Source organism: Dendronephthya gigantea, unplaced genomic scaffold, assembly GCF_004324835.1.
Source record: "Dendronephthya gigantea isolate DGI-Jeju-01 unplaced genomic scaffold, DenGig_1.0 000004F, whole genome shotgun sequence".
Taxonomy (NCBI): Eukaryota; Metazoa; Cnidaria; class Anthozoa; order Malacalcyonacea; family Nephtheidae; genus Dendronephthya; species Dendronephthya gigantea.
The window spans coordinates 1900065-1918552 of NW_021163014.1; the positions used below are offsets into that span (position 1 = coordinate 1900065).

The 18488-nt window shown below is 36.0% G+C and overlaps 2 protein-coding genes across 4 annotated transcripts in view; one reads left to right on the plus strand and one right to left on the minus strand.

Annotated features, from left to right (window-relative positions):
* LOC114515640 (fibroblast growth factor receptor 4-like) overlaps positions 1-13949 on the minus strand; it is a 31504-nt gene extending 17555 nt beyond the window's left edge. Inside the window, exons 1-11 of one of the 3 annotated variants that reach the window (XM_028534935.1) lie at positions 13823-13949; positions 11482-11571; positions 9770-10120; positions 7617-7952; positions 6995-7177; positions 6449-6547; positions 5797-5982; positions 4902-4994; positions 4354-4698; positions 3537-3725; positions 193-288 (exon numbers count right to left, since the gene is read on the minus strand). In XM_028534935.1, coding sequence (XP_028390736.1) covers positions 193-288; positions 3537-3725; positions 4354-4698; positions 4902-4994; positions 5797-5982; positions 6449-6547; positions 6995-7177; positions 7617-7952; positions 9770-10120; positions 11482-11566 — 1963 coding nt within the window. In that variant the 5' untranslated portion in view covers positions 11567-11571; positions 13823-13949. Of the gene's footprint in view, positions 1-192; positions 289-3536; positions 3726-4353; positions 4699-4901; positions 4995-5796; positions 5983-6448; positions 6753-6994; positions 7178-7540; positions 7953-9769; positions 10121-11481; positions 11572-13822 lie in introns of those variants that run through there. The other 2 variants (XM_028534936.1, XM_028534937.1) reach the window with 2 other exon arrangements.
* Positions 13950-15622: 1673 nt separating this feature from the next.
* LOC114544802 (glycine-rich RNA-binding protein 1-like) lies at positions 15623-18013 on the plus strand. The gene is made up of 2 exons (XM_028563319.1): positions 15623-15692; positions 17685-18013. The coding sequence occupies exons 1-2, from the start codon at positions 15623-15625 to the stop codon at positions 18011-18013; spliced, it is 399 nt and encodes a 132-aa protein (XP_028419120.1).
* Positions 18014-18488: the final 475 nt, after the last annotated feature.

Sequence of the window (18488 nt, forward strand, 5' to 3'; positions counted from 1 at the left end):
CGAATTTTTCACGTATCACTGTTTGTCTTACAAATCAGAATGGTTTGACAAGAAATAATTAAACTAAACGATAGAGTAAATTTCCATGCAGTATAAATAATTCATCAATCCAGGGCAAGTAGATAGGCATCACATGCGTAACGAATTAAACGGAAAAAAAATCATGAGAAAGGGGTTTGAGTGCATACTCACAATCTGATAAAGTAGTAAATTGACCACTCAAAGTCTTTGTTTCGCATCCAGACCCATACAGTATTCCGTAGCTGTAATTGTACACTGTGTACGGTACTAAAATAAGACGAAAATATTCTGTGAACTGTATTTAGAAAAACATAGCATAAATCATACTTTTCAAGAAATATTGAATCAACGTTAATGAAATATTTGAAAGATAAAGTGACGTTCAGTCTTTGAAGATTTTGTACATGACCGTTTTGGTTGTTTAATTTATGAACTTTCAACATTTGCATTCGCTGCGAGAATAAATATTTATATGAATTATAGAAACATGCATGAGTGTTGAAGAGAGAACGGTGGTTAAGCTCAAAATTAATTGAAAGCAAGTCTATCGTTTTATTCAACAAGCAAACTAAATGTCTTTAAACCTTAAAGCAACCATGGGCCAGTTGTATTAAGGCCAGATAGTAGGCCGTGGGATGAGCATCCAAATGATGATTAGCAAACGGATTCCGTTGCACCCCCTGTGGAACTACATAATTTTCACATGAATCAATAGATAAAAATGTACTCTATCAGAATCCGTTGTTCTCCAAGCGAAACAGGTACACAATTGGGAAAACAATTCCTCCAAAGTTTGCTAATTTCGCGTTTCGAAATATTCGAACCGCCATTGTTTTAGTAGAAAATACGCATGCGCTTGTCAGGCAAACTCCCACTGCGCACGCGCATAAGCACGCAAATGCTTCGAAGTGGAAACACGCTTAGTTATGCAAAACAATAATGGCTGAAGATATTTATAAAACTCGAATATCTTCATGTTTTATTCATTTTGATGGCGTTACGGAGCAACTATGCAAAGTTCCACGCCAAAGGCTTAAAAAAATTTCTTGAGTGTAGGTCTAAATGGGTCAAACTTAAATGTCAACAAGCTGAAATAGCTAAGAAATCGTACGGGAACATCGATGACGGATCTGTCAATTCATACATGGAAGAACCCTGACATTAACTTAGAATGGCACCATCATATGAAATACTGGAAGAGATTTTGTGATGAAGAGAAGATCCGTAGACAACAGCGAAAAAAAGAAAGCTCTAAAACTGTAACTTCTACCGAAGAAATACATGTAGAAGTGGAACCAATGGAACCAAGGCGAAAAATTACACGCTAATCAGTCGCAGACGTTAATAAGACCCTGCCTAAAAGAAACGAGCACGTACCTCCAGAGATATGCATTGTTTGTGGAAGAGACGCCTCTTGGTTCTCACTAGACAAGGTATGCATGGTCATTTTGATAGATATAATTATACTACTGCAATGTGCACTAGTAGCACAGCATTCTCGAGTTTGGTTTTAAAATATCTTGTTCACACCAGGTAACTAAGAAAAGAAGAAGAACCCCACTCATGTTGGCGGAAACAATTGATGCTGGTCTTCTACGTACAGCTGTGGAGAAAAGGAATGATGAACGGATACTCATTCAAATCCGGGGGAAAGACTGTGTAGCACTGGAAGTCCTCTATCACAAAGTTTGTTACTACAATTATACAAAATTTCTCACAAGAGAGGCAAAAAAGCAATTGGAGACTAAAGATCTAAATCAGTGCATGAGAAGTCTTATGATGTCTTCTGTAAGAAAGTAATCCACACTGAAGTTATGCAAATAAGCAAATAAGGTATATGAAAGATTTGCTGGAAAACTTTGTTATCATTGCTAAGGACACAGAGAATGCATGTGGATGCATCAAAATATAGAGCTTCATCCAAATAAAGACTGATGAAAAGTTATCCCCAACTTGTGTTCTATGTACCGAAAATGAGAAATGTTAGTGAGATTGTAAATGTGGAAAATTTGGATTCTTCCAAATTGGTTGAGGAACATGTCAAACAAGTCAGAAAACATGGATGTAGACGTTGATGAAGAAAGCTATACCATTGATGATGATGATCTGAATTTCACAGAAACTGAGGGGAATTCTAAAGTCAATGAGTTATAAATTCTATACAATGCTGCATTGATTCTTTGCCAAAAGGTCCAAGAAATACCAAAACTAAATCTTGTGAACATTTTAATGTAGTGGCTTGGATTTGTGGATTCTATTCAGAGCCAACTTTAAGTGAGTACGTGCCAATTGAGGGCAAGAACAGTGCCAAACTAACATCAATTGTACAAGACCTTGTGAATTTAGCATCTGGGGAAAGGAATCCTACACCCAAGAGCATCGCACTTGCCATGACACTTAGACAACTGATCTGACAGGTTCAGCCTCAGTAATTTTTCTATTGAGTGACTTTGGACATTGCATGTCACACTAATTTGTATTGTGCCATGAGACTGCTCTTGCACAGATGAATATATCCAAGGATTCTGCTATTCCTCCAGGCTTTGTTAGTGATGTGAAGGCTATAGTTAAGCGAAATATTTAACTAGTCCCTTGATTGTGTGAGTTGTTTGTATATTCATATATTCTCCATCCTGTTTGATACAGATGGGTTTTTTACCTGACGCAATTTTTAATGAATTAAGATGTTAAGGTAAAACGGTATTTTGAAACAATAGCCAATGAATTGAAGTGATTTAGCATATGAGCAAGCAAAATGTACAATGTGTTTTAAACAATATTAAGTTTGATGTGTGTGTATTTATTGGTTAATATTACAAGGTTTAATCTTTATTCCGTGATTTTATTTTGTTGTTTTCACGCGGGAAATCGGGGTAAACCCACAGGGAAAAATCCATTTTTCCTGTTTGAGCGTGCGCAGTGCGACTTTGGCTGACATGCGCATGCGTACTTGCTATTAAAACAATGGCGGCTCGAATATTTTGAAACACGAAATTAACAAACTTTGGAGGGATTTTTTTCCCAATTGTGCACCTGTTTCACTTAGGGAGCGACAGATTCTGATAAAGTAAGTTTTTATCTATTGATTCATGTAAAAATTACGTAGTTCCACGAGGAGTGCAACGGAATTGCATCTTTTTTATGCTCATCCCACGGCCTATAGCGCTATCCGGCTTTCATACAACCGGCCCCATACTGTTAACACACAACTACTGTACTTTAGTCTACTTATTCCATAAATTTGATAATATTCCGAAGTTGACCTATTCAAAAGAGATCTATTTAGTTTTGACTTATCCACAGCTTAACCTATATAACGCGACGCTTCCTGATCTCGCTCCAGATCATGAAAATTGACCGCGGAGACGGGGCGGGGGGTTTGCTATACTTTTGGCAGCCAAAATTATTGAAATGAATAATATTTAGGACTCAGCTCTTACACTATCTGAATCGCTCTGCAGACCGTCATGAACTACTTTATTCATGCAACAAAACGTAATGTTAAGTCCACATACCCAAATCATAAACTTGGTATTCCCGCTGACTGATGTCTAATTTTTCGGTTTGTATTTGACCAACAGTAAACCTGAAAGCATTGTCTTCTGGATCATTATGGTATTCCCAAGAAAATTTTACTGAACGTCTATTTGGAAAAACGTCGACACGTATTGGCTTTGTTACTCCTGACGTTGGGCAACTGTGAGCTGCAAAGTATAATTTTGAAATCATTTGTTTCATTAATAGCTATAATTATTTTGCTAAAATCGCTGTCCATACCACTGATAGGAGTCGGGGATTAGATAATAGGAAACCAGTTTTTATGCAATATTTGCCGCTAATGTGTCTGTGTCAGGTGTATAGTGATTTTATAGAACCTAGATCTTTAAAGAATATACATCACATTGTCGTTATTTTTAAGTTTAGATATAATTAGTCGTTTTTGCCGTTGGGCAATTCTTAACTTTCCCAATTACAACCATACCTTCGGCAACAATATCACAGTGTCCAATCCAATATAGATTTTAAATCGGTGCAAATCGTATACTTAATAGATTAGCGGTTTTATGCCATGCAGCATATATTAGACTAATATAATGCCCAAATTAATTTTCATTTCAAAGTTGCATGCAGAAGAAGACATGTCATAGTTTGATTGAGAATGAAACATAAGGTTTTTGCTATATTCTTCAGGCATCGTGGCGCTTGATTTACGTTAAATTAATAATTTCTATAGCGCTGGTATCTGAGTTACATGCAACCAGGATTTAACGAGGGCAATAACCTCTGTGATAAAGAAAGAAACTATTCTTTCTATTGGTTAATTTAAGTTACCTGTTTGAAAAGTGTGATTTATGGTTAGTGTTGATGAAGTTTTCATTAAGCAACAATGGTTCAACACAACGCAAAGGTATTTGTAAGGAAATTTGTCTCGATCTCGCGGATTATCAAGCAACACGGCTTTCCATGTACCACTTGGGCTGTTATCGCTGTTTGTCCAGTCAAAGTGAGTTGTATTCAAAGTGATATTGCTGCCGTTTCTACTTATTCTGACCCAGCGGATCTTTGTTGCATTATTTCCTTCCCCAGTGCATGTTACATCCACTTTACCAAACCCAGTGAAATTATTGGCGACTAATTGCGAACTGATCGTCTGAATACGAATGTATGGTCCAAGTCCTATAAGAAGATAAAAGAGGAAAGGAATATATTTAAAGTGGAAGTAAAGTCCTTATTTAAATAAGCGGGTTGTTTACATTCTGAGCTTCAAGTGCTTTAAAAAAATACGATGTGGCTGTGCTGCATGCCTATATAAAGCGAACGCTCAGATAGCTTCACTTTAAAGGTGTACATATTTCATACAATTATTACATAAGACAAACCTTTTTCAGTTGTAGCTGAGATTGGTTTAGAGCTATTACTAGTCCCAAAGTGATTAACACAGCGCACTTTGACATCATATGAAGTATAGCCAACTAAAAATGGTAAGAAAGGTCAAGGGCGAGCCAAGGGGGGGGGCAAAGGGGGGAGGATCGCCCCCCAAATGGTCTTTAAAACCGTTCTCATGAAATTTTTAAATCCAGCGGAATATAAGGAGGGGGGATCAAGTAAGGTAAGCAACGAGTACTTAGTAAATCTAAAGAGATTTTCACGTGTATTGTTCGTTGTTCTAATCTAATAATGACAGAATTTTGCTATTTGTAACATAACGATTACTTTTAAAAGCTCGTGTCAGAATGCGGGATATGGCGTTTCCAAGCATTAGAAATCCAAAATTTCCCCCCGACTCCCATAGGTAGTTTGTGGCTTCCCCACTCACTGGTCACCCCCCAAATTTTCTACCCTGTCTACGCCGCTGAGAAAGGTATGTAATTTATTATGTATTACTTATCAAAATCTATTTAAGAAAAACATTCAAAATTTTAAAGGATATTCCTATAGTAAACAAACAGGAGTTTCGTTTCAAGCTAATTGGCAATTTTGTCAACATTGAGTTTTTTTTTTAAAGCTAAGCCAATCATAATGCCTAAATTTTGAATACATCATGTGAAATGGTAAATGATGTATCATTTTACCGGAAGTAGTCAATATTTAGGCATTCTGATTAACATACTAAAATGTAAACAAAATTGCTGATTGGTGAAAAACGCAACTCCTCCTTGTTGCTATAGTCAGTTACAAAGTGTCGTATTGTAGAAAAGTATACTGTTATGATGTGACATGAAAATTTAGTTTTAAAATCTATCTCACAGGGTGCTGAATACCATTAAAACTTACGTAAGTTTTCTATAATGAGATTTGTGGATGTGATATTTCTCTCTGCGTATTTCTCTCCCAAACCAGTTTTTTTCCACAGGACTGTGTAATGGTTGAGTATACCATTTGGATATTTTGGCGGCTCCCATGTTACGTTGAATGCATTCTCTTTGACCGCCAATAAAATATTTCGAGGGTCGCTAGGTACTAGAAAGTTGCAAAATTTATGTATTTCAAAAGATGAACTGCATTTTCTTGCAAGTTTTAAAAATTGCGCTGTTTAAGAAGGCCTTTAGTGCATGAATGAAGAAATTTTGGTGTACGCGCCAGTTGCATTTAATGGCATATAAAACGATTAAGCCAAGCGCCGTAGCTTACATTATTCCTGCACGATCTTTTAATGTTTTGGTACGGATACAGGGCCGTAGCAAGACGCTTAATTGGGGAGGGGGTGTATACTCATAAATGCATCTTATGCCCGACGGATTTCATTTGTACGCTATTGTTCCTGCGGCTGATAAACATGAATGTATGAATACACACCCACCCCAATTAAGCGGTCTAGCTACGGTGCTGTAGGGATATAATTGGTAGGAATGAAATTCATTAATGTAAGTGCTTGAAGTACGTCGTTCTAGCACAGGATGAAAAAATAAAAAAAATATTTACTTACTGTCGGGCAGTGTTCGGAAATTACCGACATTATCTAAAGGTAATTTGCAATCAATTCCATATCGAATGTTGTATTTGTATATGTACCATTTAAATGGAACTAAAAATAATAAAATACGGCCTATAAATTTTATTAAACGGTGACTCGCAATTTTAGATCGCACTACAAATAAGACGTAACTTTCTGCAAAAACCATGACGTCAGCTCAGCTGTATACGGCATTGCTTGTGTTTATGCATGGCAATGTAGGCTGATCTGATTCAAAATATCACCCATGCAAGTTCTTCATATTTCGATCGGATTCCTTTGAACATAATGAACATATTATATAAACAGTCATAATAATTATGGGCATAGCGTGCTAGAAACAGTTCAAAATTAATACCATTCTTAGAAGTACCTTGGACTTACGTGTGATTATGCAGAAAACGTCAAGAGGCATGGGATGGATATACGCAACATTTCCCTTCACTGATCAGTTGTGGAAAGAATGGGACAGGGAATTTAGGAATGAATATACAGCAGAAATTTTGTATCCATACGTACCTAATCCACGGAATACGTATTTTCGAGTTGTAATATTTAACTCCTTTATAGCGAAGTTTTCAACTTGAAATAAAAAAACTTTATCTTCAGGATCAGGGTCGTAAATCCAAGTTAATTTAACTGAACGCTTTGACGGAATCGGCGTTACTCTTACATGAAGAAATTTATGAAGAAATGGACAATCTGTAATGTAAAAATAAAAGTTGCATGAACTACAATTGTTTCAATACCTACATAAATTATATAGACAGAATCTCAGGCTGGGGCCTGTTTATATGAACCGCTTAAATTAGCATGCATATTCAACAGGGCGGGAGATGATTTTGAGGTATTAGAAATAGAGCTTGATCCTGGCGGTAGCGTATGATCCCAAAAATAGCATGTGCCTGTTTCGATATAAACAGTCGAAATTTAATGCATTCCAGTCAGAACTCAGACGCCTGACTTAGCGAAGAGTCGAGATCGGCTTTCCTTGCTTGCTTAAATGCCAGGACCAGGATAAGAAAAAGAATGTATTCAACGGATATTTAACATCCGAAAAAATACCTTGTTTTGTTTCTAAGAAGGGAAAGTGGGGGATTCTTAGCATTCTTTGTTACCATAAGTAAGATGTGGCAATTACCCTTGGCCGGTCGGGAATAGGGAATTTTGAGGCTTTTAATTTGCCTATCACAGCATTTGTTTTCCGCGACACAATGGTAAATGTAAGTCTCTGTCGTGTTTTTCGGCTGGTACAACAACCAGGCCTTCCATATATATACTTTTGCCTGAACAAAATTAGAACCGGTTGAATTTACAGTCTCGTTTTTGCCGTTGGAATCAGCTGTTACTATCCAATAAACTCTAGTGTAATTATCCCCCTCGCCATGGCAATGTACATGAACTTTGCCGAAACCATTATACTTTTTTCCAACTAATGTTGCGTCTATTCCATAGATGCTTAAAGTTGGCTTGGTATCTAAAAAATTTAAACAATTCTGTGAAAGAAGTAGAATGATAAGGGAAATGAGATATGAAGAAGATAAATTATTGCGTTTTTGGTAACTCATTCGCTTTTTCGCTAAAATTTTACACTACTGTTTAAAAGAAACAACTATACTGTCCCATGCAGGGCTTGGGAAAAACTCCCCCAGATAGTTTTTAATGTACGCCCTGAGCCCGGTTGTTCGAAAGGCGTTAGCTTAACGGTAGTTAAGCCAATGTTTAAAAACACTGTTATGACATCTTGTGAATGACTGGAACTACATGTTATGCATTAAATATATTATGTTCTTCCAATAAAAATTCAACTATTTACAACGAAATAATTATTTTAGCACTGTTTTTAGTTAAATACTGATAATTTTGTTTCAAAACTGCCTTTCGAACAACCAGCCCCTCATTGGTAGGGCTGTATAGGGCTGAAAAATTCAACTTCAAAGCTAAGTGTAAACTATATAGCGTTAGACTAGGGGAAAGTTGCTGTGGGATGTCCAAACTTTTCTGAGTTCTGCCTTATCGAACATTTGTATGGGATGGCGGGTACAATTTAGGATTATATAACGAGTTACCAATTTTGCCAGAATTGGACCAGCTGCCGGGAGGAACCAATTTGGCATAATTATGTGCAAATAATTCCGAGGTGTTCCCATCAACATCGCAAGATTATTTTTTTATTATATTAGCATGATAACATCTTAATTTTTGGGGCGCTTCGACGCTATATAGGTCGAGTTCTTTCAGAACATAATTGTTAATGCATGCATGATAGTTTCTTGTCAAAACACAATTCTGTCAGATTTTTTTGCAATATTTTGTATTTTCGGAACAATATAAGCCCCGTTTACACTACACTAAATTCATTTGCACGGCACGGTTAAAATGGGTACCCGCGTGCCCAATTTATTTTTGCTCAGGCTACCCAAACAAAGGCCGAGCACGAATGAAATGGTACTGGTACTCATCGATTTGGAACGGCGCGCCGTAACAATAAATCGAGTGTAGCGTAAATGGGGGTTATACCAATTTTCGTTTCCACTCGGCCTGTTTACTAACTCAGGCCGTTACTGGAAGCTCAATTGAGGGAGTGTATATTCGTATAATTTTACTCCTCTTTTGCTCGACTGATTTATTTCGTACACCATTATTACTATGATATTCAAACATGCAGGAATAAAATTTTACTGAATACAACCACCCACCCCCCTTCCCCACGATAGTTAACCAATCTGGCTACGGTTCTGTACTTATTACATGACTGCCTAGCTTGCAGGAAAAAATATTAATTTTCGACAATTTTGTTTATTGTAGGAAAATCATTAACTGTTTCTACGGCGTACAGTGCAATTATTAATTATTATAACTTCACTCTTCTCAACACATCCACGTCCAGTGATTTAATTATGCTAACAATAAATAAAGGCCCAGGTTAAAAGACGCATTTTGGTCGCGTCGAATGCAAGTCGAACAATAGATAATGAAATGGTAATGAAGCTTAACTATCCATTGCTTGAATTGAATTGAATTGAATTGGACGGCGACCAAAATGAGACGTATAACCCAGGTCAAAGAAGCATTGCTGCATGTAAATCAAGACCAAACGTCCAAACGGTACAATGTTGCAAAGAGACATGCAAACGAAACCCTGATAGATTGCATGGTATTAAGAAATATTTCTTTGTTTTTGAAATCTTCTTTCTAACCATAACCTCTAACCTAATTATAAAAAGATCTCGGAGAAATACTGCGAGAATTAAAATCGTGCATTTTTTTATTATAACCTATTTTGTAACTTACTATTCGTCGTTGGTGTCGCAGTAGTAGGTTGCATTAAATTCACCGAAACAGAATTTGAATTGACTTTCAGGCAGCATTTTGTGATTGCAACACATCGATAAGAATAGGGAAAATTTTCTACTGAAGGCGAAGGGATGTCTTTCAATGTAGCTAGCCGGCCTAGACCAGAGGCAGAGCGATTAAAATGTGTACTATTCAGCATTTTTGTTTCACCAGCACGGTTCAATCTGTCCCAATGAATGTTTTTCACATCTGAAGATGTCTTGCATTCTAGTGTTATAGGATCAGGGGGCGAATAAGTCGTACTTCCTGTAATCGTAACCATTGGAAACTGCGGTAGAAAACCGCAGGCTAGAATACAAACGTACAGGTGTTGTAAATAAGAAGAAAATGGTGATTTAGCTCGCACACATACGCTTATTGATGCTGTGGTAAAGTTGTAGAAATCATGGTCTTGGGTCAATCAAAGTGAATTAAAACTAACTCCACCTGGTTAGGAAGAAAATATCATAAATGATACCATTCATGGTTATAATCAGGTTATCATGATCAGTGGCTTAGCCAGCATGAAGATTTTGTGCCGCTATTTTAGTTCTAGAAACAGGACCGTAGTAGCTAGACAGCTTAGTTGGGGAGAGGGGGGGGGTGTATTTAACAATTATTCGCCGAATACATGGTGATTATCGGGGAATATTCCCCCATAATCGCTAAGCCTAAGACGAAAATTTGTTTTAGAATTTTCGCACAAGTAAATTGACACAAGAACCCGCTTATCTCTTTGTAAGAAACGTCCACAAAACGGCTAGCTGCCATTTTGCAATTTCGGTTTTGCTATATACCTTGGGTCGGTTGTTTAAAGATCTTTTATCGCTAACCGTGGGTTAATTTTTAAATCCATTGTTTTACATTATGTGCTTTTGAACCATTGTTCGTTTTAAAACGTCATAAAATATCACTTCTATTGAACCAGAAAATACGAATGGAAAAGATATTCAACTTTTATAGACAAGCAATGAAAAAAGTTGATGTAAAAATTTGCGTTAACCCAGGGTTGAATTAAACGTCTTTTGAACAACTGGCCCCCGAAGGTGAATATAACAGCATAACACGTCAAACTTGACATTCAATATGTAAGATTTGTTATATTCATAGTTGCAAAAATACTAAATTCATATATTCATGCCTTTCTAAAGCAAGAACATTAGCGAACAAAAAAATCAGTCGGAAATAAGATGAATTTATGAATATAACGCCCCCGAATTAAGCTTCTAGCTACGGCCCTGTTTAGAAATTTATTATTTTCACAGTCAATGATTACCAAAATATTAACACCAAATAAAATATATATCCTTAGGCTGGCCACTCTACTCACCATGATGAAGGAAATATATATGTGGGAAATAATTTCTAAACAGAATTTGATTCTTCATTGTAGAGTGATAAGGCCCTCTGGGTTTTACGATCCTGCTGACCCAATAAAGAAAAAATGATGATTTTTGTACTAGGGCTGGCCGTAGTACTGAAAAAAACAGCATTCTCCTTGGAAGAATTTGATTAGTATACAATTTTTGCATACATATTAACTTGGCTTGGAGAACAGCAGCAGAGGTAAATTTATAAATCCTTGAAGTAAAATTTTGATTTTATGTTTGCATGCAAGAAAAAAAAAGCATTAAACAATTATATTGTATATTTTTAAAACTAGCACGCACCTGGATTCCTTACGCACATCTGTACGCCTTTGGGAAATAGAATTGTAACAACCACAAAAAGCGTAGTCCAATGTTCCACCCCCATGTCAACTAAATGGAAAATAATCCTGCTTTCAGCTATGAAGTAGCCTATAGTTGGTTGGTAATTAGGAAAAATGAAGCATGTTAAAATCAAACATTTCAGTATATAAGTGCGAAATATATGCATGGCGTCAGGGCAATGTAATTGCTTAGGTATGACGAGCTTCAAAAGCCTTTTTCTTCGTTTTATAAAATTTGCTAAAAGCCTCCCTTAGAAATTGACAATATAAACATAACGAGTTAGCTATATCTATATTGTCTACTCAATTATAGAACGCCTACCAGTACATCGAACGTAAGTGGGCGGCTATGTAATGAATAATCTTATATTATTTTTAAAACTGGGAATTAATTGTGCTGTTTTTTGAAATACAAAGGGTGTATAAAAAATCACAATAATTCCCCCGGGGCCTAAGGTCTTATGCTATTATCTTATTGCAGCTTTTTTTATACATTAGCATCAAATGTGGTATAAAAACTGCCTTGATATAGACAAAAACACTTCTTGACGTATCGACCTGAGCGGCTTCGTCAGGAGAGTCTAACTCATGTAACTGAATCGAGATATTTGAATCAATCTGAGCGATTTTATAAGTTCGTTGACAGAACACGGATAAAACTTTGATTTGATTTGGCAGATTGCAGAATTGCCCAAGCTAAAAAATTTGGTCACCAAAACGTTTCTAAACAGCTGCTCTACCCATCTAGACGTCGGGAAACAGTAGGCAAGGTCTAGGGCAACGGCATTTTTAAGTTTTGTATATTTACTTTATGTATTTTATAGTAAAAGTTGAAGCCCATTATGCTGAAAGTTAAATGCAATACATGCAAATTATCATGTCGCAAATTTCTGCTATTGAGAAAGTCTATAAATAAATTTGAAAAATGCATGAGTTTTAATTTATTCCTGCCGGATCAAGTCTTTTTTTTGTAAAAAAATATATCGTTTACAAGTAAGACAATATCAGGCTTGATAATATGTAACACGCAAAATCCCTCAATTCATTTTGATGTCGGGTTTAATTTTTGCCTGTTTTCATACATTTAGAGACTTCCGACAATTATGCAATTTAATTAGTATCTTCCCAAGGCATATGGCTCGTAATGCTTAATATAATTATATAGCTTGCGACGTTGTTTATGCGCGTGGTGAACTTTGTCTTTATGGAAGCTACAGAATTAATAAAGTGTTAAAGTGCTATTAATAAAGATTGTGATAATTGCATTACCGCGGCATTTAAAAAACGATAAATTTTTGAAAGAAAGCATTTTGAGTTTTTGACGTGAAATTTGACGTTAGTGAAATAATAACATGCACTGAATTGTATATAACACCATTACAAGCCTACTATTCTAGGATTATATCTGTGTAACACATTCTGCGCTTCTGCTATAGAGTTGTATGTAGCATTGCAAATGTTTCATCTAATGTTATGTCCAATGCTATTAAACGATTCCGACAAACGTTTCATCGAACGGTAAATCAAATGGATGAACGCTTTTGGGACAATTTTCCAACGTTTTTTGCTAAGCGTTCGAACGGGCAATTTCGAACGATGAACGATTTCGAAAATCGTTTCAACGAACGCTTGAAGCGTTTGAACGGCAAACAAACGGATAACGAACGATATTTTTGAACCAACGAAATAACGTTAACGTATGTTTTTCTGTGGAAGGTCACATTTTTTTATCATGCCTGAAATGAGACGTGGGTAACGCGAACGTTTGCCCATGAGTTGGTATAATATACCCAAGGATTAATTATTATATTAGAATAGCGAAATATTCATGTTCAACAAACTGCAAAAGGTTCAAGGCAAATCCGCAAGAAAATGTCTTTAGTGCTTTAAAGAGATGGAAATTACTACATATATAATATAAATTTCATAATATACTGTTGCACTTGTTTAGATCAAAATACCCGTTACTAGATATACATTTCCCGATTAAAGTATACTTGCACTTACTGCCAATTTATTCCCTATATAGCTTTCCTATAATGCTGCTAGTTTATGGTACAAAATTTCAATTGCTCGTGTAGGTACACACGTGAACATATACACGCACGTGAACATGAGAAGACAAAAGTTTGTTCATGTATATAGCTGTCGTTTTTTTAATATTTCGGCGTGCGATAGCTATACATATTTTAAAATCATGCGCACACGGATATATAACAGAATTATTCATATGAACATTTGTAATTTTGGAAAACAAAATCGATATTACGTTCTTTAGGAGAAGCTTCATATTTCCCTACCTTATTATATGGCTTTGCATGCTGTCTTTAACTCATGGATGGATTTTGCTTTTATAGAATACAGGAAACACTATAATACGCCAACTGCAATTACCAAGGATAAGGTTATATATAGGCGTGCTTTAGCTCCCTGATACAAGCTTCGTCCACTTAAAATGAAAATTTTCTGTATACACAAATTTAATTGCATCAACAAAAGTGTCCAATGCTTGCCCAGCAGCGTCATTCTCATTAATAATGAACCAATGACTTTCCGAGTTCTCGCGACGACCACTGAAATATGCTCAGAATTTTAATTAAAGTTTATTATTGGTTTGGAGACACATTCATCGTGACTATACGCCTCGAACAGTTTGATAGCAAAAGCGTGGTTTTGCGTTGTGGAAAGTGTAGGCTACACATTTGTGTTCTAGTAATAAAAGATGTTTGTCCCATTTTACATCTGTGACCCTCCACGGGAAAACATATATACATTAACGGTTTCAAAAAACGGGCTGAAATACCGTTTGCTATCCGTTTTCTATCCGTTATAATCAAAAACGGTTCCCGGTATATCTATACACATGTATACTAAGCAACATATCTAAGATGCAAATATAATTGAACTAATTATAACGAGAGATATCTGATATTTGTTATGCAAATACTTATATAGATATAAATACGCACATTCTTTTCCCTCGTATAATAAATAATGGCAAGCGTCACTTCCGGTGAAATGGAGCTCCATGATTGGGTGAGAAGAATTTTCAGCGGCCATTACTTTCCCGTAATGGACCGGCGTTAGCGGCGATCTATTACGAGATGAAAAACAGATAAATTCTTAATTAAAAAAGCACAATATAATAAACTTTTATTATCCTCGCTTGCTCAGTCTTTACCGAGAAATATATATATATATATATATATATATATATTAATATATATATATATATACTACTTCACTATATATATATATAACACTTCGATCTTTTTGCACAAACCTCGCTCTTCCAGGTACTCGTGGTAAAAATATTCAACTTTTATGAAGAAGCGATGAAAAAAATTGATGTAAAAATTTGCCTTAACCCTGAGAAAGTTTACAAGCTTTTGAACAACCGACCCCACAATTAAATTAATATGCTATATATACGCGCGCGCATGCAATTTCAAAGTATTTATGTCGGAATAATTGGATGCAGAAATATTATAAATAAAAGACATGGATTGTATACATGTAGAAACTTTGGTATTTTCAATGTTCACTTGCTTGGTAAGCTTCCATTGAATGTGGATAAGTTGTCTGTGAATTATTTTTTCGAAAATTTTAGTTGAGATCTTATTATTATTGGGAATTGCTATTAAAGATATTCAGAACATACGATGATATATAGTGCCAAAAATGCAGGCATTTCCCAAATTTCATTATACTGGGGTGTTTAAATAAAAAAAAACGAAAAAATAAACCGGTTGGAATAATTTGTTATAGACACATTTTTTATTTTTTTTCTGGTAATGGCAAAACAGCATCTACGAGACTTGTGTCACAGGATAAACAAAAAAATATGAAATTAAAATTTTCCGGCTTCATAGAAGAAGTTTTAATTATACCACATCCGTAACAAAAAATGGGACAAAAATTTTTAGTACTAGATCATGCAAGAGCACAAATTAATGCGTAGCGTATATATATTCTCGACAACGCAAAACAAAACGACGGTTTTGCTATCAAAGCGTTAGGGACGAGTATAGTCATGATGAATGTATTTTCTAAACTGAGATTAAGTATAATATTTAACTTAAACTCTATGGACCATTTCAATGGTCGTCGCGAGAAATCGGCTCACGATTAATGAGAACGAAGCTGCTGGAAAACCACTGGGCATTTGCGGTGAGATAATTAAACTTGTGCATGTATACGGAAAATTTTAAGTGGACGAAGCTTGTTTTAGTCGAAGCTAAAGCAGGCCTAACCTCATGCACGCTTGGTAATTGCAGCTGCATGGCGTATTGTTGAGTTTATATAATATTGTATTTTATAAGAGAAAAATCTATCCTTGAAGTCATCCACAGCCATTTTTAAGGTAGGGCAATATTAGCTTGTCTTAAAAAGTGATATCTATTTTGTTTCCCAAAATTACAAATGTTCATTGAATAATTATGACATATATCCCAGTGTGCGCATGCAAATTTTAAATAATATCTGTAATTCATTGACTATAGCTATAGACGCCGAAATATAAACAAACGACAGCTATATATTTGAACAAAATTCGGTCTTTCATCTTCATATGCATGTATACACGTGCAGTTGAAAATTTTTTAGGACAAGTTTTAAGAAATACTCGTTGCATAATATATGAAAGCTATATAATACAGCAGGTGCATGTATACCTTAATTGGTAAACATGAAGTAATTAACGGGTAATTTGATCTAAACAAGCGCAACAGTATTAGTCACTTCTAGAAACACATAGAGATGAGGTTACTCCTTAGCCTTATACATTCTCTGTCAATAACAGTTCATATAATTATGTCATTCTGTTTTTTGACAATCGAATGAATCAATAAAACACAAATTTGGAAAACCTCTCGTCGCGAAGACAATTAGTTATAAAGTACAAAAACTGTGCAGGGCTCTATGTCCCACCTAGCCTGCATGGCAGGCGTTCCCTAAAATCAGACAAGGCTACTGAAGACGGCGAAAGAACGCCTGCCGGGTTTGGCTATGTATGTAAAACTTTTCAATAAACATAATGTTGGCTCACATGTTTTCAGGCAATGGCAATAAAAACATCTAATTAAGAGACTTGCGTACTCTTAAGAATAAACGCAAAGCAAAAAAACAATCAAAAAAAAATTTCATAGCATAATAAACAGCCGTGAAAACACATTGAATTGTGATAGAATAAGAGGCATTCAAGGTTCTTCTCTCACAAAGTATTAATTATAATGACCGCGTGTGGTGGGATGTTTTACCATCTCCGTAGGTGTTAATGGAAATGGCAGCTTTAATGTACATGATGTTTTTAAAAGTTAAACCACAAACATTCATTTCATAGCCAGAAATATTTGCTACGATGGTTCGTAATTTTTGAAGAAATTATTTTTACACCTGAATATGGATGTCATGTTTTTGTTCTATACACAGCTTGTCCCATACGAGCTTGAAATTCTTCATGCCCGGCCCATGTCCTCCCGTCGAAATTATTACCACGAGTGTTATGCAACATTTTGTGACTTTCATTATTGTTACTCCGTTTGTTTTACTAATAAAAGGGTCAAAATTAAGGCGCTTATATAGAGGGCAGTTAAACGCGCTCACTGCGCGCCGATCGATGTGTTATGTTGAAGTGGACTGGCGCAAGCGTGATTTTGTCAAATTTTAGGCAAAAGTGGCCAGGAGTGTGCTTGTGATTCTTGTTATATATTTGCTATTATTTGACTTGTATAGTGCCTAGTCTCGCTAATGTTTCGCGCACACTAAGCGGTTTCCAGTAGACGCGCAAGGAAATGCCTGAAACTGACGAACACGACTTATAGATATAATTCGGATAGGAAATACACTCGCCCATATATGAGCCGATAGAATAGATGTGTCATGTCTGACTTGTCTTTTATATACATCGTCGGAGAATTTTTACATCACATAAAATAATTCAATTAATATATTAATAAATACACACTATGTGAGTGCATCAGTAATTCTAGGGAATTTGCCTGGCATTGGAAATAGTATAGGAGAATCCTAAGCCTCAATATTTATTAGAAATTCACTATGTAAACAGGTATGCACTATCTGCGATCGTATAAAGTTATTTATCTCCTTTTTGTTGAGTAATGTTTTGATAAAGTGAAGTAAATACGAAATTCCATTTTTTAGGTGGCGGAGGTGGCGGATTTTATGGCGATGGGCCCAGCAGTAGATATGGTGGAGGAAAAGCATTTGTGAATGGGGGAGAAGGAGGCGATGGTTATAGCGTTTTTGATGGAGGATTTGGCGGGGGAGGAGGTGGAGGAGGAGGACAAAATGGAGCAGGGGGATTTCAAGGAGGAGGAGGAGGAGGATATTCTGGAGGAGCACCTGGCGTAGCCTTGGACAACTCTTGTGGAGGAGGAGGTGGATCTTTCAATAATGGAAGGAATCAACTGAATAAAGGAGGATATCCTGGTGGTATCCATGGTTTTGTTGAGATAAAACTTTTGATTTAACTAGTTTCCATAATTTGGAGCAGGGTGTTCACATTGATATTTTCGTTCTCCACGACGGGCTTTTTTTGCTCGTGTTTATCTACGTATTTTCTCCAGTTAACGCTCTATAGTTTCGGCCCTGAGTACATCATGAAGCAACAGGGCCGTAACCAGAAGGATAATTGGGGGGGGGGGGGTGGATACTCATATTTCAGTTCTGACGGACGGATTTCCATTGTAAGCAATTGGACGTACAAAATAAATTCATCGGGCGGAACTAGATAGATGAGTATTCACCCAGCCCTTCAATTACTGTTCTAGTTACGCCATTATCTAGCAAGAATAATATGCAATTTATGTACTCTTATTTTTCGGAAGATCAATCAACAAGGCTTGACATACAATGTTTTCACGATTGAAAGAAGTAATTCAGACTTTTGTTTCAAGGTACTTTCACAGTTGCATCCGTAACATGCATGCAGATTAATATCAAGCT

Excerpts from the sequence above, each read along its gene's own strand:
- LOC114544802 (XM_028563319.1), top strand. The coding sequence starts at position 15,623 with ATGGTCGTCGCGAGAAATCGGCTCACGATTAATGAGAACGAAGCTGCT. Across the intron at positions 15,693-17,684 it reads AAAACCACTGGGCATTTGCG|GTGGCGGAGGTGGCGGATTT; the intron begins GTGAGATAATTA and ends TCCATTTTTTAG.